The sequence below is a fragment of the Talpa occidentalis genome, unplaced genomic scaffold, assembly GCF_014898055.3.
Source record: "Talpa occidentalis isolate TD23 unplaced genomic scaffold, MPIMG_talOcc4v2.1 talOcc4.11, whole genome shotgun sequence".
NCBI classification, from domain to species: domain Eukaryota; kingdom Metazoa; phylum Chordata; class Mammalia; order Eulipotyphla; family Talpidae; genus Talpa; species Talpa occidentalis.
The window spans coordinates 50745638-50770774 of NW_023601104.1; the positions used below are offsets into that span (position 1 = coordinate 50745638).

The 25137-nt window shown below is 37.8% G+C and overlaps 2 protein-coding genes and 1 pseudogene across 7 annotated transcripts in view; 2 read left to right on the top strand and 1 right to left on the bottom strand.

The window, feature by feature from the left end:
- The window catches only part of LOC119239012 (uncharacterized), a 33073-nt gene extending 18622 nt beyond the window's left edge, over positions 1-14451 (bottom strand). Inside the window, exon 1 of one of the 3 annotated variants that reach the window (XM_037503207.2) lies at positions 14247-14451. Coding sequence is in view for 2 of the 3 variants with exons in the window: in XM_054689883.1 (XP_054545858.1) it covers positions 12247-12415 (169 nt within the window). In the remaining variant the exon portion in view is untranslated. Of the gene's footprint in view, positions 1-12246; positions 12528-13930 lie in introns of those variants that run through there. The other 2 variants (XM_037503206.2, XM_054689883.1) reach the window with 2 other exon arrangements.
- Positions 6234-7790, top strand: LOC119239010 (importin subunit alpha-1-like; annotated as a pseudogene).
- Positions 14183-25137, top strand: part of LOC119239011 (signal recognition particle subunit SRP54) — a 66963-nt gene continuing 56008 nt past the window's right edge. The window contains exons 1-3 of one of the 4 annotated variants that reach the window (XM_037503203.2): positions 14184-14727; positions 19746-19882; positions 23890-24000. In XM_037503203.2, the coding sequence (XP_037359100.1) occupies positions 23923-24000 (78 nt within the window). In that variant the 5' untranslated portion in view covers positions 14184-14727; positions 19746-19882; positions 23890-23922. Of the gene's footprint in view, positions 14728-19745; positions 19883-21849; positions 22030-23889; positions 24001-25137 lie in introns of those variants that run through there. The other 3 variants (XM_054689882.1, XM_037503202.2, XM_037503204.2) reach the window with 3 other exon arrangements.

Consider the following 25137-nt stretch of genomic DNA (forward strand, 5'->3'; position numbering starts at 1 on the left):
TGTTTGGGATGTCAAATGTAGACTGGGGAGGACTTACTAATGAAGGGGTAGAGGAAATATTTTAACTTTCTCTTAAAAGACTTTGATATATTGGGCCTCCCCTGGTGGCACAGCGGTTGAGCGCTGGGCTGCGAGGCTGCCCGCAGCCTCTGCAGCGCCGGTTTGTTCCCTGGCTGCCGGCAAGGGTCCCACAAAACAAAAAAACTCTGATATATTAAATTTTTGTGAGAGTAAATGGATTCCAAGGGGACTGTGTATAAACAAGATTACAGAGAAATATCAATCATCTCTATATCCCCTGACCCTCAAATCTTTGGCTCAAGAGTAAGTACGTCAAGCTCAAGATCTCTTTCTTAAACATAAAATAATTCTTGGCTGGTTCAGAATGCTATTTTCATGTGACAGATAATATTACAATTTGGATAATATTTTACAGTTTACAAAGTTTTTTCATATAGAAATTCGGTAATTTAACTCTTATGACATCCATAAGGTAACAGTTTTTAAGGTTAAAAGAATTGTGAAAAGTTACAAAGCAGATCAGCAGCAAAAGGACAGAAACCTGTCTTCTGCCTCTTAATACAAAAAGTACTAGTCTTTTTCACTATATCACTCTGCATCCCTATATATATAAGGGTTTTTTTCTCTAACTTCCCTTTGATTTACAGTAGTCAATATATAGATAATTTGGCTCTCTAAACTCAAGTGGGAGTGCCTCTTGACTCTATACCTTTCTCACTTACCAAGAATAATGTTCTAAGCTGTTGCTTCAAATTATTTCCAGGAGATAGAATATAAATTATAAAGAAACAAACTGACTATTAAGATTTATTACAAATCGTTTCAGGTGGAACATAAAGAGCATTGTCATCCACTATTTTTTTTAAAGTTTTTTTTTTAATGTTTTAATTTTTAACAGAGGCATGTTTAATTTATTTATTTGTTTGTTTGTTTTGTTTATACAAGCACTGGGTATTGTCAGAAGCGCGGGAGGGTGAGAGAATTCACCAGAGCCAGAGCAGGGAGCAGAGCAGGCAGAAGGACCGAAGTACACTGCTGTAGGGGAGCAGCGGGCAGCAGGAGAGGTCTGTGCGCCATGTGGGACCCGCCTCTGATGGCCGGGGAGCAGCCGGGGATCGAACTGGCACCGCAGAGGCCTCGGGCAGCTTCGCAACCCAGCGTTCAACCGCTGCGCCACCGGGGAGGCCCCTGTCATCCACTATTTTTAAAACTGATTTTTTTATTATATTTTAAAATCTAATTAAATTTTCTCAAGGAGCTAATTAATACCTAACAGCTGCTTAGTTCCTCTTAAGGAGGATGGTTGAAAGAGGATGCATTTCCCAAAGAAACCACTGAGCTAAAGCCAATCCCAGCTTAGCTTCCCTTCATAGAACATCATAGAACCCTGTCTGAAAGCCTGTATGATTCACATATAATTCAAATAATATCACTCACATCAGTGATCTTTAGTAAGTTCTCTCATTTGTAAGTGGTATAATTAATCAAGTCAATAAAAGTCTCATTACATTAAACTAAGATATTTCATACTTCTTTTAATTCCTAGAAGGCTAAGTTTCTTTTCTCAGGGTAAGCTGGGATATGAATGCAGGTTTAACTCTGAACTCTTCATTACTATACACCATACTGTCGCTAAAGTGGTAAAGAAGGTGGCTAGCTAGTGACAGTTCTCCTATCACACTTTAGTCCTCTCTTCCCCCTAGCTCTGGCAAAGGTTCTTCACATGATATGATAGCTAATTCTTTGCCATCTTGTTGCTGTCTTCTAGACTTGTCCAATACTGCCTTCATTATTTATTATTTTTCAACAGTCCCTTGAAATGTGGCCTTGTAACTAAACACAATCTGGAAATCCAGTTCTCCAATCCATAACTACCTTAGGTTATTCTCCTCTTCTAACATTTGTAGAATCTAGGGCCCTCATGGCTACTAAGTTGTTGATAGATTTGGAGAAGTGGTGACAGCAGAATGTCTTTAACAGTTATTATGTGAAGACCTAGGAAATTAGAGAAATGAAGGATGGGATTGACTGCAAATTCCAAACTATCACAGTGGATTTCCAGCTGTCTTTCTGCCCCAATAAATCTCAGTATTAGTCAAGAATAGAGATGAAACTGTGCATGAAATTACTTAAAAGCAGCATTCAATGAAGACTGCATTTGTTTTACCTCAATACCAAGGATACCGGTGAAAATGAGAATTACCCTGTTTCAACCACACTGAAGGGTAATAAATTTCCTCAGTTAAAGCACGGATTCTTTATCATGGCCCTAGAAGAGATCCACATACAGGCTTTGTGTGCCCTAAAGTTGTACACTTGGTTGTATATTTGAATATATACACACTGCAAGGAAGAAAGTTCTTAAGAGATGCTTAACAACAAAGGCTTTACTGAGGACTCTGTGTATGATAATGTGGACATTTTTAGCTCAAGGGGACTAAAATTATTATTATTTGCAGTGGTTGGCAAGTAACTTCTGAAAAGAATAGCAAGATAGCCTTTGCCCTAATAATGTTTATAAAACGGATAAAAATGGCAAGTTCTAATAGGATATTACTTAAGTATTTAAAACTGGAATTCAATTAATATCATAAGCATTTACGCTGTCATTAAAATTAAACTCCTTAAAACATTAATTTAAGGGCTACTCTATTATATGTATTTATAGCCATTCACTCTTACTACTAGACAACTACATATCATCTTAATTGTGAAAAATCGGGAACCCTGTAACTAACATTCTGGTCCAAAAAGTTTCTTGGCATTTCTGATTATTTCCTTACTATAAATTTTTAGAAATGGTACTCAAACATCTTAAAGGGTTTTGCTACATAGTGTCAAATTTCTTTCTCAAAAGATTATACCAAATTTTTTAAGATCATACTAATTTACTCTAATAGAAAAGAATGTCTCATTAACTCTCACAGCATTGAATATTACCATAAAAACAACCTTTGTTATTTTAATTTGCATTTCTTTAATTACTAGGAAGGCTGAAAATCTTTCAACATGTATAATAGTTATTTCAGAATGTGTGGTAACTGTAGGTTGCTTAGAGAAAGATTAAAGAAAGGTATTAACCAGTTGCCTAAGGCAATAAAGTTTCTCCCAAATTACCTTTGTAGGTGGGAAGAGAGTAGAGAAAGAAGAGCTTCTCTAAAGGACAAAATTGGTTCTTTAAAACCTTCCTATTTTGGGCCTCCCTTGGTGGTGCAGGCAGTTGAGAGCCGCACTATGAAGCTGTCCGCAGCCTCTGTAGCGCTGGTTGGATCCCGGCCGGCTGGCAAGGGGCCCACATGGCGCGGCAGACCTCTCCTGTCTCGCCCGCTGCTCCCCTCAGCAGTGTATTTCTTCAGTCTGCCTGTTCTGTTCCCCACTCTGTCTCTGGTGAATTCTCTTATCCTCCCGTGCATCTGGCCTGTACCCTGGTTCTTGTATAAATAAATAAATAAATCTTAAAAACAGAACAAAACAAAACTTTCCTATTTATATTTGATTAGATGTCTGGGGAAAGAAGTCTTCAAAATTAGCAATATGAATCAAACTACACTTTTTATATTTAGTCAGGTATCAAATCCCACCATTTTTCCTTTTGAATCCTATTTCCTCTTTATTCCTCTTCAATTACTCTCTCTCACTTAAAATGCCATTCCAAATTCAACTAGTTTTTTTTTTTTTAAAGATTTTTTCTTTTTTCTTTTTTTGAAGATTTATTTATTTATTTATACAAGCACTGGGTACAGTCAGAAGCGCGGGAGGGTGAGAGAATTCACCAGAGCCAGAGCAGGGGCAGAGCAGGCGGAAGAACCGAAGTACACTGCTGAGGGAAGCAGCGGGCAGCAGGAGAGGTCTGCGCGCCATGTGGAACCCTCCTCCGGTGGCCGGGGAGCAGCCGGGGATCGAACCCGTGCTGCAGAGGCCGCGGGCAGCTTCGCAACCCAGCGTTCAACCGCTGCGCCACCGGGGAGGCCCTCAACTAGTTTCTTGATAACAGGTTCTCCCCACTATAAAACAGCTTGTACTATTTTAAACTAATGTTGCTTAAACCTCACTTTCATGTCACTTTCTCACCTTACAGTTTTTGGGTTTTCAATTTTTCAATATATCAATTTGCACTCCAGAAGGCCTTCTATCTCACCAGAGTCTAACCATCTTATTTTATATCCTTATTATTCTCTAACACAATTTTTGCTCTAGACAGTTAAAATCTCCTCAGTTGTCTTCCATATTCCATGCTATTCATACTGTTTCTTTCAACTGTATGTCTTTGTTGTCTGCAGTAAGGCTGTTATTTCAGTTGTCCAAGTTACTTCATCTCTAATGAAGCCTTACCCTTGGCCTCTAGCTTTCATGCCTCATTCATATCACTAAGGACTTACAAAGCATAATGAAGCACTGGGTTATGTATTACCTACTATTCATATGTAGTCATATCATATATTACTCCAGGGTCCCTATTCAAATTTTAAAAGTGTACTGAGGGAACTTCTATCTCCAGAAAAAAAGGCAATTTTTCTCATTTTCTCCTATGTCTCTCCTCTAAATACAACTATCCTAAAACTATCAGCAAACAATCATAAAGGTTCTGAAGCCTGAACTATTAAAATCTACTAATATATCAGGACTTAAGGATGGTCACCTGGGTTTTCTTTTTATCCTATATAATACCATAGACTGGGCAAAAAACAACAAAATATCATACTTAAGCATGAATATATCAATAATTACTTTAAATGTAAATGGTCTAAGACATAGTTAAAAGGCAGATTTGCAAAACAGAACCAAAAAAACTTAATTAAATGCTGTCAATAGAAACTCACTTCAAACAAAATGACACCAGAAGACTGAATACTAGAGGATGGAAAAATATATTGTGCAAACATTAGTTAAAAAAAAAAACACGAGAAGCTACAGTAACACGAGACAAAACAGACTTTACAGCTGATGAAATTATCAGCGACAAAGAAAAAATTATATAATAATAAAACGATCAATCTATCAAGAAGACATATCAATCCTCTCAATGTGCATACAACAAACTACAGAGCATCAAAATACATGAAACGAAATTGACAGAGCTGAAAAGAGAAATAGACAAATCCACAAGTATAGCTGGAGACTTCAACACTCTACTCTTAGCAACTGACAGTTCAAGACAGAAAATCAGCAGACACAGAACTGAAATCACCAACCAACAAGAACAGATGCTTATAGAACAACTCTGCTTAAACCACAAAAGAAGCAATTTTTTCAAGAACCCATAGAACATTCACCAACATAAACTATATCATGGGTGATCAAATTAATAAATTTGAAAGAACTGCAATATAGTGTCTTCTCTGACCATAATGGAGGTAAGCTAAAAATCAGTAACAGAAAAAAAAAAAAACCAGCAAATCTACAAACGCTTGGAAATTAAATAACTCTTTTAAGTAATAATAGCTACAGTAATCAGGGCACTGTACCACTGGTTAGGGAGAGATATATAAATCAATGGAAAAGAATAGAGGCTCAGAAATAGATTCATACAAAAATGCTAGGCTGAGTTTCAAATATATAAAATCAATTCAAAAGAGAAAGGATAGCTTTTTAACAAATGGTGCCAGAGCAAATGAATATGGTGGGAAAGAATGAATTTCAACCTAAATCTCACCTCTTACTATACAGTAACTTGGATCACAGAATTAAATGTAAAAACAAATCTAAATCTCTTAGAAAAAAATAGAATATTTTTGGGATCTAGGGCTTAACAAAGAATTCTTAGAGTCCATATCAGAAGCACAATCTATAAAAAGAAAATGACATGAGCTGAAACTCATCAAAATGATGAGCTTTTGCTTTGCAAACACTCTGTTAGGAGGAATAAACTGACAAATTATAAACTGGGAGAAAATATTAGCAAACCACAGATCTGACGAAGGCCTATATTTAGAATATACAAACCACAAAAAAAATTAGAAAATGGGCAAAAGACATGAGCAGACATTTCACTGAAGAGGATAAACAACAAACAGCAAATAAAGAGATGAAAAGATGTTCAACATTGTTAGGGAACTGGAAAATTGAAACCCAAAGGTGTATCACTACACAATTATCAGAATGGGTAAAATAAAAAAAAATTACTAGTAATGGGACCTGCACCCTGTGAACCCCACAACACCTCTTGTACAAGCCTAGTTGGCTTTAAAACTTTTCTCCCTTGTCTCATAAGCATGTCCCCCAATGACAATGCTAATTCACCAGCTGCCCACTTAACAGATTCAAGAGCAAGGGAAAGGCAGTACAGAAATGAGGCTGAGCAGAATAGAAGTTAATGTGGAACTGAGCAAAGCAAAGCAAACCAGATGCTGAAAAGGAGAAATATAAGTTCATTTCCTGATGATGCTCTTTCTACACAGCAGGAAAACAGAAACAATTAGAGCACTGTAAATTGGTCTGTTAATATTATCAAAGGGACAAAGAGGAACAATTTGGAATGTCAGCTCCAAGCTACACAAGCTGCTAGGAAACTACTTTCTAGGCAAAAACAGACACCCATAGACAACATAATTGAGACCAGTTTGATTCCAAAATTTGTCTTTGAGCAGAAGTGACTGTAGTCCCATTCAGTTGAATATGCTTGGGGACTCACTACCATTGCTTCTGGAACATCGGAACAGATGAAGGCTGTGGTAGATAGAGGTGCTAGTCCAGCACTCACTTCTCTGTTGGCACCTCCCCATGCTCGCAGTAGTGAGCAAGCTGTATGGGCTTTTAAAAAACAATGCAGGTGATGGCTCATTTTCTGAGGTTCAGTTATCAAGTATAGTGCAGTTGAGCCACAGTTGGTTGGCTCTTCTTGCAGTTCCGGATATGTCATCTTTAGCATGTTATTACTTGCATCATCTTATGTGGTCACTCTCAAATCTTTGTCACAACAAGAATCCTGTACCCCCAATTAGATGCTGTTGAGCAAATTTTTTCTACTTTAGTTCTTCTCCTGCATCACGATGATCCAGAAGTATTAGTAGATACCTACTGGGTCATTTCCTATCTACTGATGGTTCAAATGAACAGATTGAAATGGCTGTGAAAAGGGGAGTTGTGCCCCAACTTGTGAAGATCTTAGAGATAATGAATTGCCAATTGTGACTCCTATTCTAAGAGCCACAGAAAATATTGCCACTGGGACAAACAGCCTCAGGTTATAGTAGATTCAAGAGCACTTGCTCTCTTTCCCAATCTGCTAATGAACTTCAAAACTAACATTCAGAAGGAAGCTACATGGACAATGTCAAACATCATAGCTGGCCGTCAAGACCAAATACAGCAAGCTGTGAATCATGGATTAGTCTCATTTTTCATTGCCATTCTAAGGAAGACTTTAAGACACAAAAGAAGCTGTATGCGCTCTTACCAACTATGCAAGTAGTGGGACAGTTGAACAGATTTTATACCTTGTTCACTGTGGCATAACAGAACCAATGATGAACCTCTTAACTACACAAGACACCAAAATTATTCTGGATGTCATACAAATATCTTCTAGGCTGAAAAAGCTAAAAGCTAGGTGAACTGAGAAACTTAGTACAATGATTAAAGAATGTGGAGATATGGACAAAATTGAAGCTCTACAAAACCATGAAAAAGAACCTGTGTACAAAGTTTCATTAAGCTTGATTGACAAGTATTTCTCTGTAGAGGAAGATTAAAATGCTGTGCCAGAAATTACTTCTGAAGGCTCTATGTTCCAAATTCAGGATGGCATTCCTGGGACCTTTAACTTTTAGATTGGACAGCTGAGACATAAAGTTTTTGTTGTACACTATGTTTGGTATAAGTTTGTCCTACTGTTTCTCTACTAAGAATTTTTTATATCTTTAAAGATTTATTTATTTATGCATACAAGAACTGGGGTACAGGCCTGAGGTGTGGGGGTTGAGAGGATTCACCAGAGACAGAGTGGGGAACAGAACAGGTAGATTGACTGAAATACACTGCTGAGGGGAGCAAAGGGAGAGTCATGAGAGGTCTGCTGCGCCATGTGGGTAGCTCCTTGGCCAGGGATCAAACTCGTGCTGCAGTGGCTGCGGAGAGCTTCATAGGTTGTGTCTTAACCCCTTGCGCCACCAGGGAGGCCTACTGGTGAATTTTTTAAATGAGGTTTGTTATTGCAGCACTTTTTTTTTTGTTTACAACAAAAACTATACTTGAACAGTTCCAAACTGAACATACTGTATGAAGAATCTTCTTTCATATCTGTAAATAATGATTATGTTCCACCCTTTAAAAACAAAATACTGATAATTCCAAATACTTCTGAGGATACAGAGAAAACTTTATTATTCACATATTGCTGATGAAAATATAAAGTTTTTGTTAAAAAAAATATTTACTTACCATACCACAGGAATTGTACTCTTGGACATTTATCACTGAGAAATTAAAACTTAACACAAAAACCCTGCATGAATGCTCACAGAAACACTATTTTTGACAATGGTCTGAGTGGGCTATCTCTGATAGCTCCTTTACTCACGTGTCCAGTGGCTAGTCTAGGATGACAGAAACAGCTACAGGCTGGCTAGGCATCTTGCTCTCCTTAGGGTTGTGATTTCCTGACAGTATGACATGATGGCTAGCCTCCCCAAAACAAGCTTTCCCAGAGCCAGGAAGCAGAGAGTTGTCAGTTTCTTAAGTCTTGGATCTGAAACTGGCATAATGTAATTTCTGCCATATACTATTGACCAAATCTGTCACAGAGACCACCTGGATTCAGGGGAGAGAATATAGACTTGACCGTTCATGGATTGAGAATGAGGTCATGTGGCTATTTTTAAAAAGGTAGAACTGACTTTATACTTTAAAGAGGCAGAACTGACATTCAAAAACTGTACATATATGTGTACATCTAGTTTTGATATAGCTATGAAATCATTACAATTAAGACAGTGAATGTAACTGTCATTCCCATTTCCTGATGCCCATTTGCAATCCCTCCTTTCCCTCTCTAATCCCTCTACCCACCCAGTCACCAGAGATCTATTTTTTACTTCATAATTTGCATTTCCTAAGAGTTTTATAGAAATGAAATCACATAGCAGGCAGTCTACATCTACATATAGCATATATAGATGCTTCATTCCATTTACTTGCTGAATGATACTCTATTATAAAGATATAAAACAATGTTTATGCTTGGCTTATTCCTAGTTCTTGCCTCCTACAAATAAAGCTGCTATGAACACTTGTGCATAAGTCTTTGAATGAGTATCTATTTTTCTTTTGGGCAAATACAGAGGAATAGAGTGGCTGGATCTATTTAGGTGTGTTTGGATTTTTTTTTTTAAATTTTTTTTTTTTTAATAGAGGCATGCTTTTATTTATTTGTTTGTTTGTTTTGTTTATACATGCACTGGGTACAGTCAGAAGCACTGGAGGGTGGGAGAAGTCACCAGAGCCAGAGCGGGGAGCAGAGCAGGCAGAAGGACCGAAGTACACTGTTGAGGGGAGCAGCGGGCGGCAGGAGAGGTCTGCGCGCCATGTGGGACCCTCCTCCGGTGGCCGGGGAGCAGCCGGGGATCGAACGGGCGCTGCAGAGGCCGCGGGCAGCTTCGCAACCCAGCGCTCAACCACTGCGCCACCGGGGAGGCCCTAGGTGTGTTTGGATTTTTAAGAAAACATCACCTGTTTTCCAAAGCAATTTACATTATTTTACATGCCCATCAGCAGTGGATGTGCTCCATTTTCTTGACATTTTTGCCATCACCTGGACTGATCCCTCTTTTTAATTTAACTATAATAGGGCTGTTATATGATATTTCATTGTGGTTTACTTTACATTTCTCTAATAACTAGTCATGATGAGCACCTTTTCAAGTATCTATTTACAATTCAAGTATATTCTTCGTTAAAGTATTAAAAATCTTCTACCCTGGGGCCTCCCCGCTGGCACACAGGGTTAAGCACAGCACTATGAAGCAATCCGCAGTCTCTACAGCATAAGTTTGATCCCCCAGCTGGCCAGGAACAACCCACAAGGCCCAGCAGACCTCTCTTGTTGTGCCCGCTGCTCCCCTCAGCAGTGTGTTTCAGTCAGTCTGCCTGTTCTGTTTCCTGCTCTGTCTCTGGTGAATCTTCTCAGTCCCCACACCTCTGGCCTGTACACCAGCTCTTGTATGTGTAAATAAATAAAATCTTTAAAAAAAAATAGGGCCTCCCTGGTGGTGCAGGCGGTTGAGCGCTGCACTGTGAAGCTGTCAGCAGCCTCTGCAGTGCCGGTTCGATCCCAGCTGGCCAGCGAGGGTCCCACATGGCGCGACAGACCTCTACTGTCTTGCCTGCTGCTCCCCTCAGCACTGTATTTCGGTTAGTCTGCCTGTTCTGCTCCCCGCTGTCTCTGGTGAATCCTCTCACCCTCTTACACATCTGGCCTGTACCCCGGTTCTTGCATAAATAAATCTTTAAAAAAAAATCTTCTGCCCATTTTAAAACTGAACTGTTTTCTAGTTACTTTGAAAGTTCATCACTTATAATGGATACAAGTCCTTTATCAGATAATGTGTTGCAAAGACTTTTTTCCTTGGTGTGGGAATTTTAAAGACTTTAACAGTTCCATAGCTATTGTTCAGCAACATGTCCAATTCTGTTTAGTAAAAAGATGTAAGTAGAAAAACTTGCAAAAGCTTTTACTCACCTATTATCTTCTTTAAGCAAACCCCAATTCTCTAACTTGATTAACTGTATGGTCTGGTGGTTTATCTTACTTTTGTATATTCCAGGAAAAACTCAGAGGCTTCAGAATAGCATTTGTTAACAGATAGCTGTTTCTAGTATGTTTTTTATATGCTTATTGGAGATCCCACTTGCAGTTCTGGCTCTTAGCTCACTTTACCTAAACTTTAGGTAACAGTATTTTAAAATAACTATTTTAAAAAATAGTGTATGGCAGGACTGCACTCTCCTATACTTTAAAATATAGATCAAGAGCCCACTTCATACACATTTAGGAAACAGAAGAGATGTTCTACCTCAGGATCACAATCAGTGCGTTGAAGTCCTGCTATATTATTATTTTGTGTGTATTATCCTGTGTGCTTTGCTTTTCAGGGATGGTTCATCTTTCCTATATTGGAGCTTATTTGTTTCCTAGATCTTTGGCCTAAGCTGTACCAACATGAAATCTAGGATCTTATTTTTTTTCTTCCACATTTTTAGTTTTATTTCAGACACTTACATCAAGATTCTCCCTTTTGTATATTTAAAATTATTACCTGCTAGCAAAGTCATATTCATACCTATTATTCTCTTGCTAGTCCATTAAATGGAATAAAAATTGAGAGAGCTGTAATTATTAAATATCTAGGTAAAAGTCACACAAATAAGATTTTTTTTTTAAAGATTTATTTATTTATTTATACAAGCACTGGGTATAGTCAGAAGCGCAGGAGGGCGAGAGAATTCACCAGAGCCAGAGCGGGGAGTAGAGCAGACAGAGGGACCGAAGTACACTGCTGGGGGGAGCAGTGGGCGGCAGGAGAGGTCTGCGCGCCATGTGGGACCCTTCTCAGGTGGCCGGGGAGCAGCCGGGGATCGAACTGGCGCTGCAGAGGCTGCGGGCAGCTTCGCAACCCAGCGCTCAACCACTGCGCCACAGGAGAGGCCCCACAAATAAGATATTTTTAAAGTGATAGTATTAGAGATAACTTTTTTCCCCAGAAAAAAAATAGGAAAATGAAAAATGGTTGGCTGGAAGAATGCATTTTAGAGTCACTTAATAAAAAGGTATACTCAGTTTCAGTCTACGAAGATGAGAAGATGTTGGAAATGAACAGTGATGACTGTATACTGTGAATGTACTTAATGCGAGTCAACTGTACACTAAAATGTTTAAAATGGTAAATTTTATGTAAGTATATTTATCACCTAAAAATAATAAAGTACTTTTTAAGTTTTATATTAAGGGCCTCCCTGTTGGTGCAGGCAGTTGAGCACAGCGATGTGAAGCTGTCCACAGAGCAACCCACGTAGGGCGGCAGACCTCTCCTGTCTCGACGCTGCTCCCCTCAGCAGTGTATTTCGGTCAGTCTGCCTGTTCTGTTTCCTGCTCTGTCTCTGGTGAATCCTCTCATTCTCCCGCGAGTCTGGCCTGCACCCCTGTTCTTGTGCAAATAAATAAATCTTAAAAAAAAAAAGTTTTATATTAAAACACACTATTTTAACTTGTGGCACTCTCAAAATATTCACCTCGTAATAAACATTCTTCAGAAACACAAGTTGTTGGGTCTCCCTGATAGAGCAGGCAGTTGAATGCAGCGCTGTGAAGCTGTCCGGCAGCTGGCCAGGGAAATTCCCACATGGTGCACAGCAGACTTCTCCTGTCTCGCCCGCTGCTCCCCTCAGCGGTGTATTTCATCAGTCTGCCCGTTCTGTTCCCCGCTCTGTCTCCAGTGAGTCCTCTCACCCTCCTGCATCTGGCCTATACCCCGGTTCTTGTATAAATAAACCAAATCTTAAAAATATATATATATATAAAAAAAAGAAACACAAGTTGTTTTCTAAATTGTTTGATAAATTGCTTCAGCTTCTCTGACTACACGGCCTACTGAAGAAAAGCAGATAAAGTGCTTTCTAAAACGTAAAAATCATTTAATCAGTGATATTGATTCTTGCTTACAAAATTATCATCCAAAACAAGCTTTTAAGGGTTTTATTTTGAATATAGCAATTCAATTGCTGCCTCTAAAACTGGAGATTTATTTAACATATGGCTGCACAAAACAAATCTCAAGGTTGAGGATATTTTAGTAATCATACAAATGTCAGAACCAGGCTGCAAGTGGCATCATTGTAGACAATGCTTTTGGAATAATCTTGCACTTAAGAATGTGTATTAAAAAATAGACACTGAATCAACTGGGATATGAAGAACAAAAATGGCATAACAGGGTTTAAATGATAGGACAGGAAACTGAGCATATTCCGCAAAATCCTGTCTTGAATCTTATGTAAATAAGATGTCTGGTTTTCTCTACTTTCCAAGTTAAACCTATTAGATGTCCCAAGTTAATTTTAGTTTGGCATCTTATCTAAAACGGACTTCCCCAATGCTTAACAATAACACTCAAACCTACTGATTGACTCTAATATCAAAAGATAATTCTAGGAAGGTCAGGGTTGGAAATCTCAAAATTGGAAGTCTTTAGCAAATGTGAATATTTCAAGTCATGAGAACAGATGAAAATAACCGCCGGAAGCAACATTTAGGGGTATAAAGGCAGAGTTTTTCACAGCTATCAAACAAGGAATATCTTATTTCTTAGGTTTCCCTAGGCTTCCCTTTGCCAGATTTGGCAAAGTATTCAATACTCGACCTAATTACATTTCCCCGAGTCTAGCTTGCGCTTTTTATTACTATAATTAATTTTGTTAAAGGTTCAAAATCAAAATCTTTCCTCCCTTTTGATCTCCCCTGGAAAATAATGCTATTAAAATGATTGATGCATTTTATAGTTGAGAAAATAAACGCAATAGGTACAGGTGATTTTAGCTCCAGCGTAAAAGCTTTACAGCTTAACACTTCTCTTGCAAGGTTCTTTTTCAGGTACTATCCTATTGGTCATCGCAAGTTGGTGGAGTAATGGGGGGACTACCCTCCCCTCGCCCTTTTTTCTTTCAGAAAAGGAAATAGGCACAAGGAGGATCTAGCGGTTTGTCTTAGGTCTGCAGCACAATCACAAACCACCCAGAGCCAGAAGTTCCTGCACCCAGTCCCAAGGAGTCCAAACCTTTCAAGGTCAGACAGGGGCCCCGCGGCAGAGCAAGAGACCAGCAGAGACCCCATGGAAGGCCTCACCCAGTTTAAGTCCCCAAGGTCAACGCCCATAGCATATTCTTCCCCAACCGCCTGCATCTGGCTGTGGTGGCTTACGGGTAGTTCGCATCCACTCGAGCAGCGCTGGGAGGTCGGCCGGAGCCACCGTACGGAGCAGCTGCAAGATCGCTCGCCTCGCCGAGCAGAATTCCATGTCGGAGCCCAAGCTGCGCCGAGAAAGGCTCGCAATGCGCACGCGCAAGTAGACCCGGGCCCGACCCTCGGTGGAACCCGGTCTCCCAGGGCAGCGGAAGCCCTAAGCCCCGCCCCTTTCGGGGAGTTCTCACGTGCGTCCAAGAACCTCACCCTCTCGAGGCCCGTCCCCCATCTCTCAACGTTCCCCCGCTCAGCGGGCGGCGCGAAACCTAGTCACCTTTTCTTAAGGTGACTCCTCTACCCGGCCTTCTTTCCTGAGGGCGCCTTCCTAGAGAGCTTTCTGTGTTACCATTAACGTCGCTACCAGTGTCAGTCAGAGACTGAAAACAAATAGTAAAAGCAGGTGTAAGCCAAGAAACGTCTCAATAAACCGGTACGGGGCCTACAGGAACGCGGCCGGTGCCCCGGAAGCGGAAGTGCGTCCCCGAGTGAAAGGCTGGACTATGCTGAGTGGTGACGTTTCCCCATTGGGCGGAAGGTTCGGGGCCGTAGTCGGGCTTCCAGCTGGTGGGAGTTGGCGTCGCGGTGCTGGGCGCTGGGACCTCGGTGGATAGAGTTCTGGAAGCGGGTCTCTGCTCAGCGGTGGCGTCGCCCCTGTCCGTCTGATCCCCGCTCTCCTTGGTTCTCTCCCACGGCGTGGGGCTTCGCGAGGGAATCCCCGGCCCCTTTGGGCCACGGCGGTAGCGGTGCCTTTTGAGGTAAGTTTCTGCTTTTTCCTGCCCGGAACACGAACTGGTAAGCTCGGAGCTGCCCCGGCCCTGCTAAGGGGTGTAGGGACTCCAGAGGGAGAGGGCTACCCTGGCCACACGCTGTCACCGAAATTGAGGTGTTCTGGCCCTTTTTCATCGAGTGCCCTCCCCAAAAGTTTTATTAAAAGATGCAGTGTGACCCTTTTAAGTTGCCTTCAGATTTACCCGAATTAAAGTAGGTACAGGCAGTTGCAGGCCTGACTCTGCTTTGCTGTTCTGATCAAGAATTTAGATGTTCTGCTTGCCCCGAAACATTTTGATTTGTACCAGATTTTATTTCTCCGTGTTCATTGTGCTAACACATTGTCCTGCTTATAGTGGGCGTTCGGTACATGGATGAGGAAATCAGTTCAATGCCAGTGATGAGTTAAGCTATAATGATGGCTTTCTCTGTAGCCTTTGACTTTACTGACCATTTCTTTAAACTCTTTCTTGTATTGGCTTACTTGATGCTATTCTCACCTAGTTCTTAATTCTACAAAATATTTACTTATTCTTAACTATAGGAATACAGAAATAAATGACAAAACCCTATTGTTGACCAGTTAACAGTAGAGTGAGAGAGAGGCGCACAAATATACATTATATCAATATGAGTAATGATAAACTCTAATAAGGTTTAAAGGGTCAAGAGAGCTATGGGAACACAGGTGAGTTAGTGTTCCTTAGGAGATTTGTAACCCTGAGCAAATTGCTAGTCCATTCTAGCCGGTTTCCTCATCTACCTAGTAAGTTTATTATGATCATGAGAGATTAGGTAATATGTTTGAAACAGTACTTGGTGTATAGCAATGGTAGTGCCATAAGGAAGGGGAAATATTTCCCTCAAACCTCTTTCTCTCCATTTTTTTAATACGACCAATTAGTGTTTTCCAGACTAATACAAGATACTGTGCCAAAGCCTCTTCTAATCCTCCTTCCAAACAGGTTACCCCTCTAATTCCACCTACCTGGGAAATCTGCACCTGCCTCTGGAATGTAGTAGGATAACCATAAACAGCTTTTTTTTTTTTTAAATGGTTTTCTTCTGTATGCCTTTGGAGAAGAAGTAGGAATCAGTAAAGGTTTCCATCCCTTTGATTATTCTCAGTCTTAACTTGATGCTCTCCTTTAATCTGTGCCCTATTACTGTAACCTAGATGGTCTTCTACAGGTGCTCCAGGAGAGTTCTCATCTACATGTCTTATTTCCAGGGTATTATCCTTGTATGCCAGTCGTTTCCAAACATTTTTCTCTGGCCTTTGTCTTATAAATTATTAGTACTTTAATTTTCTGCAAATTAATTAGATTCAAAACCAAATTTTCTATGTTTACCATTCTTTTCTTTTTTATTATTACATATAATAAAATATATGTAAAAGTGTGCAGTGATTCCCAGTATGTTTTGAGCATTGACCCATTGTTTCTTGTATTTTATATTTGTAAGTTCAATTAAAAAAGGATAATAAAACACCAGTGTGCTCATTATCCAACTTTACAAATAACCTTTAAAGTCTCTAAACCTTTTCTCTATTAACTCCTTAACTTTCAAATTAGCTTCCCCTTTTGCTTTCTATTTATTGACTAACGGCATTGGTAGCTATTTGGTTTTTCAAATTAGAGCCCTGGGAGTCATTTTGCCTTCCGTTTTACCTTAATTTTTCACAACCATTTTGTCACTAGGTCCTATATGTTCTGCTTCAGTTAACCCTTGACTTGAGCTGGTTCTCTCCATTTTGTCTTCTGCTTCCTTACTTCAAGCCCCTATCACTAGATTAGATTTTTGGAGTGTAAATAATGTATATAGTTTTCTTGCTATCAGTTTTTCCACCTCCAGTGTGTTTACTACTTTGTCTCAAACTTTAAAAATATAAACAAGTTTTTTATTTCTTTGTTCCTTTTTTATTCCTTTGTAGTGATTATTAATCCTGGCTGCACACCAAAATATAGCAGTGAAAAATATAAATATTTTTCTCTCCTTGTCAAGAATTTAGATGAAGCTGCTTCCCCTGCCCAAACCTTTTGATGTTATTTATCCACGGAGATTTTGATGATCTGATTTTTAGCCTATAGGTATTAGCTAAATTAGCTATATTAAATACAGGCGTATTTAAACATATGCGTCTTATCCCTCCTTTTCCGTATTTTTGGACTATGTTCTTTTCAACTTCAAGGCAGATTACTTCAAAGGAATTGTTTTGATTTTGTTTTAACTTTCTTCTTGGTGACAAGTTTACATAGGATTCTTTTGTAATTGAGCTGACTGTTAAAAAGTAATGATTTCCAGTATTTTTGAGTTATTACTCTTCTGCTAATGGAAATGGAACATTTAGCTTACCTTTTTTTTTTTTTTTTTTTTTTTGCTGTTAACCTATGAGGTGTGGCAGCGGTTTTATTTTTATTTTTTTTTTAATATGAAAATAAGTTTTAAACTTTGAAAACAATATTTTATTTTTAAAAAAATTTATTTTATTTATGCATAAAAGAACTGGGATGTAGGCCAGAGGTGCCGGATAGGGGGTGAGAAGACTCATCAGATACAGAGTAGGAAGCAGAACAGGCAGATCTTCTGAAATACACTGCTGAGGGGAACAGCAGGCAAGACAGCAGAGATCTGCTGTGCCATGGGGGTTAATTCCCTGGCTGGGGATTGAACTCGTGCTACAGTGGCTGGCCATAGCTTAATAGCTCTGAGACTTTAACCCCTGCGCCACCACAGAGGCCCCCAAAAACAGAATTATTTTAATGAAAAGAGAATTTCCCAATACTTTTGACATATTGAATAATATCTTTGATGCAAAACTAAGACATAGAAGTTGGTGGTCTGATGCATAATTTATCCTCAAAAGTTAACAGAGCAATCTTAATGTGTGTTAAATTGATATGATTTATTGATTTGGATTGGAGCTTTTCTCAAGCTAGGACATTTCCTAAAGTACTGGATAGGTATTTAATGAATGAATAACTGGATGAATACAAGTGGCAACTCCATTTTAACCTTTAGTATAATATCACTCTGATCTCACAAGGAGTGTGTGAAAATAATTAATTTTCCTTTTGACCTAAAAAAAAAATACTCTTAGTCATTGCAAAAAAATTGGAAATTATGAAAAGATACATAAGAAATTAAAAATTACTAGGTATTCCCTATCTAGAGATTACAAATGTTATTTTCTAACAGTTTAATTGAAAGAAAATTCATAGAACATTTTTATCACTCCTTGAAGAAATCCCATACTCATTAACAGTCACTCATTTTTTCTCAAGTTCTAGCAACTATTAATACAATTTCTGTCTCTATAGATTTGCCTCTTCTGAACATTTCATATAGTATGTGGTCTTTTGTTACTGGTTTCATTCATTCACTTATCGTAGTATTTTCAAGATTTAGCATGTATCACTAAATTTCTTTTTATTATCAACTAATAGTGCATTTTATGGATATGCTACATTTATCCAGTTATTAGTTGAAGTTGTGTTCACTATTCAGCTAGTATGAATAATGCTGTCAAATTATTATTCATGTACAAGTTTTTATGTGAATGTATGTCTTTTCTTGGAGGAACACAGGACTAGAATTGCTTGATTATATAGTAACTATGTTTAATATTTTGAAGAATTGTTGAACTGTTTTCAAGCGACTGCATAATTTTACATTCCAACCAGCAGTTCGTGAGGGTTCTCATTTTTCCACATTCCCATCAACATTTGTTATTATCTGTCTCTTTGAGTATAACTATCCCATGTATATAAAGTGGTATCTGATTGAGCCTGTTATTTACATTTTCTTGGTGGCTAATATCATTTTTTGGATTTCTTTATAGGAAAAATATGAGTTATACAACTTACGCAGTTTGTATTCTTTTTGCATTTAAACATTTTTAGTATTAACAAACATATTTGCAAAAGAATTTCCACTTCTACTTACTTGTTCATTTCCCCCCAAAATCATAATTCTTGTGAAACCTTTCCTACATTATATGCATAAAAAATACAATTTATAGGAATGTATGTATATAAAATTATTATTGATGGTTATCAAGGAACAAGTAGGGGTAAGATTAGAGAAATTATATTTTCTATCTTCAATTTTTCTGTAATGTTTGATTTTTACAGTGAACATATATCTTCTTGTGATCATACAGCATAAAGGTAATTTATTTCCTTGGAGGACTACGCAGACTCAGAAAGAAAAAACATCCTAAGCTTAAAATTAGCATAATTATATTACTTATTCAAATATAATATTTTTACCATATAAAAATGCCTTTAGACTATTTTTCTAAATATATTTTCCTGTGGTCCCAGACTATGAATACAAATGCTATACAGAACTTTAAAAAATATTACTTAGCATTATTGTCAGGATATCAAGAATTGGTTATGGGCTGGTGATTAGTTTATAGAAAAGTATGTAATATAGAAGTAATTTTTCTAAAAATATTTACTAAATGTAATACATTTAGTTCTTTAGTTTAATATTGATCCAGTAAGTTAGTTCTGAGTAGGGCTTTGAAGACCTTTTTAATAGAGATTTTTGTTATAATAAGATTTGAAATCTGTAATCATTTGGATCTGTTTATATAATCTCAGATCAGGCATAGTTCCTGCAGGAATATTTATAATTTCTTATGTAGAAAAAAGTCACTGTTTGGACACTGCAGCTTCTGTTGAATAATAACCAGGTATTTATAGTTGCCTTTAAATGTTAAAGATTCTAGGGGTTGTCCCTGAGTAATGGGACAGGGACTTTTGCAGAAAATTTCAGAAATATTCCAGTATACGCACACTGAAAACTTAAGAAAATTTCCAGTATACTCACACTTCATTCAGATAATACTATAAGCAAGTTGGTATTATTCAACAAAGGGAAAAAGTGAATAGTTAACTTGCTAGGCACTTGCAGTTTATACTTATTGTCTCATTTAATCCTCACAACATCCCTTCAGGGTAATTTCTTTGATAATGGTATTATCTCCATTTTGCAGGTAAGGAAAGTGAGGCTCAGAGAGATTAAGTAACATGCCCAAAGTAACACAGCCAGTATGTAGCAGAGCTGGGATTTGAATCCAGGTCTGTCAGACTCCAAAGCCCATGCTCTTTCCAGTACTTCACACTGCAGCAGGTAAGTATGCTACTTGGCCCATGATTGCTTTACTTAGGGCACCCAGACATGAGCCTCTTTCCTTCACCTCACTATCCAACTCCTGTTAGAACATATGATCAGATCTTATACATCCTGATTGCAGTGGTAATTTATCAGTTCTTTCTGGACATTGTAGTTAGTTATTCTTTCCTGAAGAGGAATGTATGCCTTTGCTTTCAAAATGATTTCTTGTAGTATAATAGCAAAATTTGTTCCTGGGGTTTGCCAGCAGAAATATCTAACTCTTGTTTAAGGTATTCATACTCGAGCACCTAACGCTGTATAGCCAAGGGACTGTGGGAAATCATTTTGCGTTTTTGTCCTAGTCCTGGCCTTTTTATATCATGAAATTGTTGTGAGGGTGAAATGAGATAATAGATGTTAGACTGTATGAAGTGCTATATAGTAATTCTTTAAACAACCCCCTCTAAGTAGATTCCCCTTTTTTGAAATTTGAGTGTACACAGAATTACTTCTATAAATGTTTTTAGTAAGCCAAGAGAGTTATCAGTATGCTTGAATTATAGATTACTCCAATTTGAGATACAGTGTTAGCTATTAAACATTAAAATATATATTTTGTATTTTAGTGTGCACATCAGAGTAAGGTGAAGTTGTTTTTTAAGACTTGTTGGAAATGCTTTCTGAGGAAATTCTGAAAAGTTATAATAAGTAATAGCAAATGAATATTAATTTTATAGTATCAGTTACCTAGGTCATTGATTTTCTTCTGTCACATTATTTTCACTGTTTTAGGGTATTATGGAATATATGTAAGGCTTTTTATGACTTTGGTTCCTTAGTCTTGTGTTTTCGTTAAGGTCTTAAATACATCATTCATTCATACAGGCTTACTAAATATACAACTGAAGATGTAGTGAGACCATAGGAGAGCGCAGAAGAGGCAAAAATTCCTGGCATCGTGCTCCATACATTTCAGTTGGGGAATAGAGACTATGAACAATATAAGTAAATCATAAGTTATTTGGTAACAGAACAATGAGAGAAAAGGAAGGGGGTTTGTAATTTTAAACATGTGATCAGGGAAGGCCTCATTGAGAAATTGCATTTGTACAACTATCTGAAGGAGATGAGGGAGGGAGCTATGTTAGCCAGAGAAAGAACATGCCAGCTAGTAAATAGTCCATGCCTTGAGGTAGAAATGTGCTGTAGGAACAGCAAAGAGATCAGTGTGATAAAGAGAGGGGGAGAGGAGAGGAGAGAGAGAAGAGGCAGAGAAGAAGGAAGGGGTGGGGTGGGGGAAGAGAATGAGAAAGAGAGAATATTAATTTGGGAGTGCCTTATAGTCCAGAATTGAGAATTAGGAAGTCTTTGAGATTTTAAGCAAAATTCTAACATCAAGGCTTTCCTTGAAATTGTAGAGGAAGCACTGTATAAATAAAAGGTGTTACTAGATACTGTTCCACTACTGAAATGGAGATTTGCTAATCAGGCAAATATATTTTAAAAAATAAGATGCAAGAAAGTACTTACATAAGTATAATATATTGGAAAACTTCACAAAGTTTTTTTCATAACAGCTAGTCAACTTTGGAGATAGGTATATTTTTTTGAAAAGATTTATTTATTTATGCATAGAAGAACTGGGGTAAAGGCCAGAGGTGTGGGGGGTGAGAGGATTCACCAGAGACAGAGTGGGGAACAGAACAAATGAATTGACTGAAATACTCTGCTGAGGGGAGCAGCGGGTGAGACAGGAGAGGTCTGCTGCACCATGTGGACAACTCCCTGGCCGGAGATCAAACTCGTGCTGCAGTGGCTGCGGATAGCTTCATAGGTTGAACCCCTTGTGCCACCAGGGAGGCCCGAGATAGGTTTATTTTTAAGACTTAAGTAATATAACTTTAAAAAGCATTATTTGTTTATGACATGATCTCTAAAAAAGTTAATTGTGGTGTCATAATTAGGATTATATTGCTACTGGTAACACATTGGTAAAGGAGGTGAACTGAAACATCTGAATCTTAGTTCTTACCTGAGGAGTATTTACTTAAGCTATAATAATTTAGTATGATGAATATGGGTTAAGAAATAAAAAGTTCTGCATTTTATGAAGTAGTTCTTTTTTCAAGTAAAATGACCATGTAATCACAAAAAAATTAACGGTAAGCACATTTTTTTCAATTCTAGCAAGTGCTGTTAGTAATTTTTTAGGTTCTGAATTACCCAGTTTTACTTAAATGAAAGTGTTGTGTTTAATATAGAGTTTAACCTGGAGTATCTCTGCGAGGGCTAGGTTCTTAAGTATATTCCCACTCCTATTTCTTTGACTGCCCTCATCTCTCCACTTAACCTATGTTAAATGAGCCCAATCTTTGGTTCTTCTTTTTCTTTTACTTTTAATTCCTGTATATACGGAGGAGGATTGAGTGTAGATAATCTTGGTTGACTAAATTAGACCATTTTAGCATGGTGGAGTTGTCTAAACAGTTGTTTTGAACAGCGAACCTTTCTGCCACTCCTATTTATATTGGACATTTGCTATTTCTTAACTAGGTTTTTTAGAATCCTTTGCAATCTATATCTCCTTCTTCCCTGATCAGAATATTTTATTTAATGTCCTCCAAATAATACTCAATAATCTAAAGTAATAATGCAGCCATAAGGCATAAAATCCCCTAAGCTTTTCCATGTCTCCATTTCTGCTTCTGCCATTTTGCCTTCTTCAGATTCCCTTTTGTCTTCTCTACCTGTTCAAAATTCTACCTTTATTTCTGAATCAGTTCATGTTCAACCTTAACAATAAGGCTTATTATTCTGTCCATTTGAGCTTGTTTGAATTTTTTCCCTTTGAATTTTTACAGAAATAGCCATTGGCAGTTGACCATAAATTTTTATTGCAAGCTTTGAACTAGTACTCAATGGTATTAGTCAGGGTTTTCCACAGAAACAGAACCAATAATGGGTGTGTGGGGGAAGGGTAGAGAGGGAGAGGGAGGGAGAGAGGGAGACAGAGACGGACACAGAGATGGAGGCAGACACAGAGAGACAGACACGGAGACAGAGATTATTATAAGCAATTGACTTGAGTGATCGTGGAGCCTGAGAAATTGCAAGAGCCATAGGGTGAGTTGGTAAACTGGAAACCTCTGGAGAACTGAGCTGGTGATAATATAGTCCCTGTCCAAAGACTTGCAACTTTAGACCCCAGAGGAGCTGAAGAGCTGATGTTCCAGTTTGAGTCTGGAGGCAGAATTAAACTGAAGTCTCCTATATATAGGAGACAATTTGAAGGCAATCAGGCAGGAGGATTTCTCTTACAGTATTTATTTGCTATTCTTTGTTTTTTTTAAAAAAAATTTTTTTTGAAGATTTATTTCTGTATACAAGAACTGGAGTACAGGCCAGATGTGTGGGAGGGTGAGAGGATTCACCAGAGACAGAGTGGGGAACAGAACAGGCAGACTGACTGAAATACACTGCTGAGGGGAGCAGCGGGCGCGACAGGAGAGGTCTGCTGAGCCATGTGGGACCCTCGCCGGCCGACCAGGATTGAACTGGCGCTGCAGAGGCTGTGGACAGCTTCACAGCGCTGCACTCAACTGCCTGCGCCACCAGGGGAGGCCCTACAGAATCTTTTAATGTAGTAAATTAGACGGTATTCCTGGTGGAGATTTTATCTTTTCCCTTTTCAGTCTTTTCATTTAAAAATGTACATGATACATCAGTTTCTCATATTCACAAGTATGTCCAAAGTAAGAACAAATTTAATTTGTGATATCATTTTCTTAAAGCATATTATCTTACATGTTAAATTTTATGATTGATACAGAATATTCCAATTAGGTATTCAAACATAAGGCATCATAACCAAGCAGTAGATTTGGCATTTGGACCTGTTGGGAACCTGCAGATTGAAGATACAGAATCAGAAGTTAAACTAAATACTTTTATTAAACTTTTTAATTATGCAAACTGGTATTGATTGTTTTCTAATGTTTTTATTTAATTTTCTTCCTTCCTAGATTTTCTTGTAATCACGTTTTAAAGCCTTCAAGATGGTACTAGCAGATCTTGGAAGAAAAATAACATCAGCATTACGCTCACTGAGCAATGCCACCATCATCAATGAAGAGGTATGTAAAATATGTGAAACGTGATTACATACCATCACTAGCATTAGGGAGTTTTTAGATAGATTATTAGTAATCTATATGTTTATATTTATCTCAATGTAGATTTAATATCTGTAGATAAAAACCAAAAACTGGGTATAACTAGTGTTTTTTATTGAGACGACTATTTTACTATTCATTTGAACTTTCTGTAATAAATTACCAAAAAAATCAAAACAATGCTTTACTTTATAAGTGCAAATAATAAACATTTTATTTCTGAAAATAGCTAAGATCTGGAAATATTCTTTGACTTTCTCTCTTGGTATAGGCTTAAAACTTCAATATTTTGCTTCTTGGTTAAGCATATGCATACTTGACCTTTGTTCCTTAACTTTTATGATTCATTTTCTGTGAAATTCTCATGCAGTTTTTTGGACATATTGTAAGCTGATTCCTTATATGGTACCTGAAGTATTCTTCCTCCTAATTCTTGTTTTAGGTTTTCTTTTTTCATTTTTCACCATACAGTGTACCCTAATGGTTGTCAATTGAAAAAGATGGTTATAGTCCACAAGTATACTTTATATTTTGTGGTACCAATGGAAATGTATTGAATTTGATTTTAGAAGACCTTGTTTAGCATTCCACTTAGTAACTGTGATATGAATTTGGCCAAGTCACCTTCAGATTCCTTAATGTATACAATGAGAAGATGTCATTTACTTTATAAATGGCTTTAAGGATAAATGAAATGATAGATGAAAAGTACTTTCTAACTTAGAAGTCTGAAAACAAATTCTATTGAATTTAATATCAACACTTTAATAATCCAATGGAATCAAAAAATTTGGGGACCATCTTTGAACTTATTTAGTCCAGCCTCTCATTCAACAATACAGAAAATAAGTTTTACATGTTTGTTTATTGGAAGAACCAGAATTAGAATAGTTTTTCTAGTTCCTCATCTAGGGTTTTTCCAAATAATTATTTTTAATAATAAATCATAACTTAAACTATTGTTTACTCTTTGGAATTTAGAATAAATAAGACATCAGTTTTCTAAACAGTTTTCCCTGTTGTGTAACCTTTTTATGCTCTTGTGTTTATGGCAGAGAAAAAAGAAACCAGGGAGAAGAGCTTGGTGGGAAGTAAAAG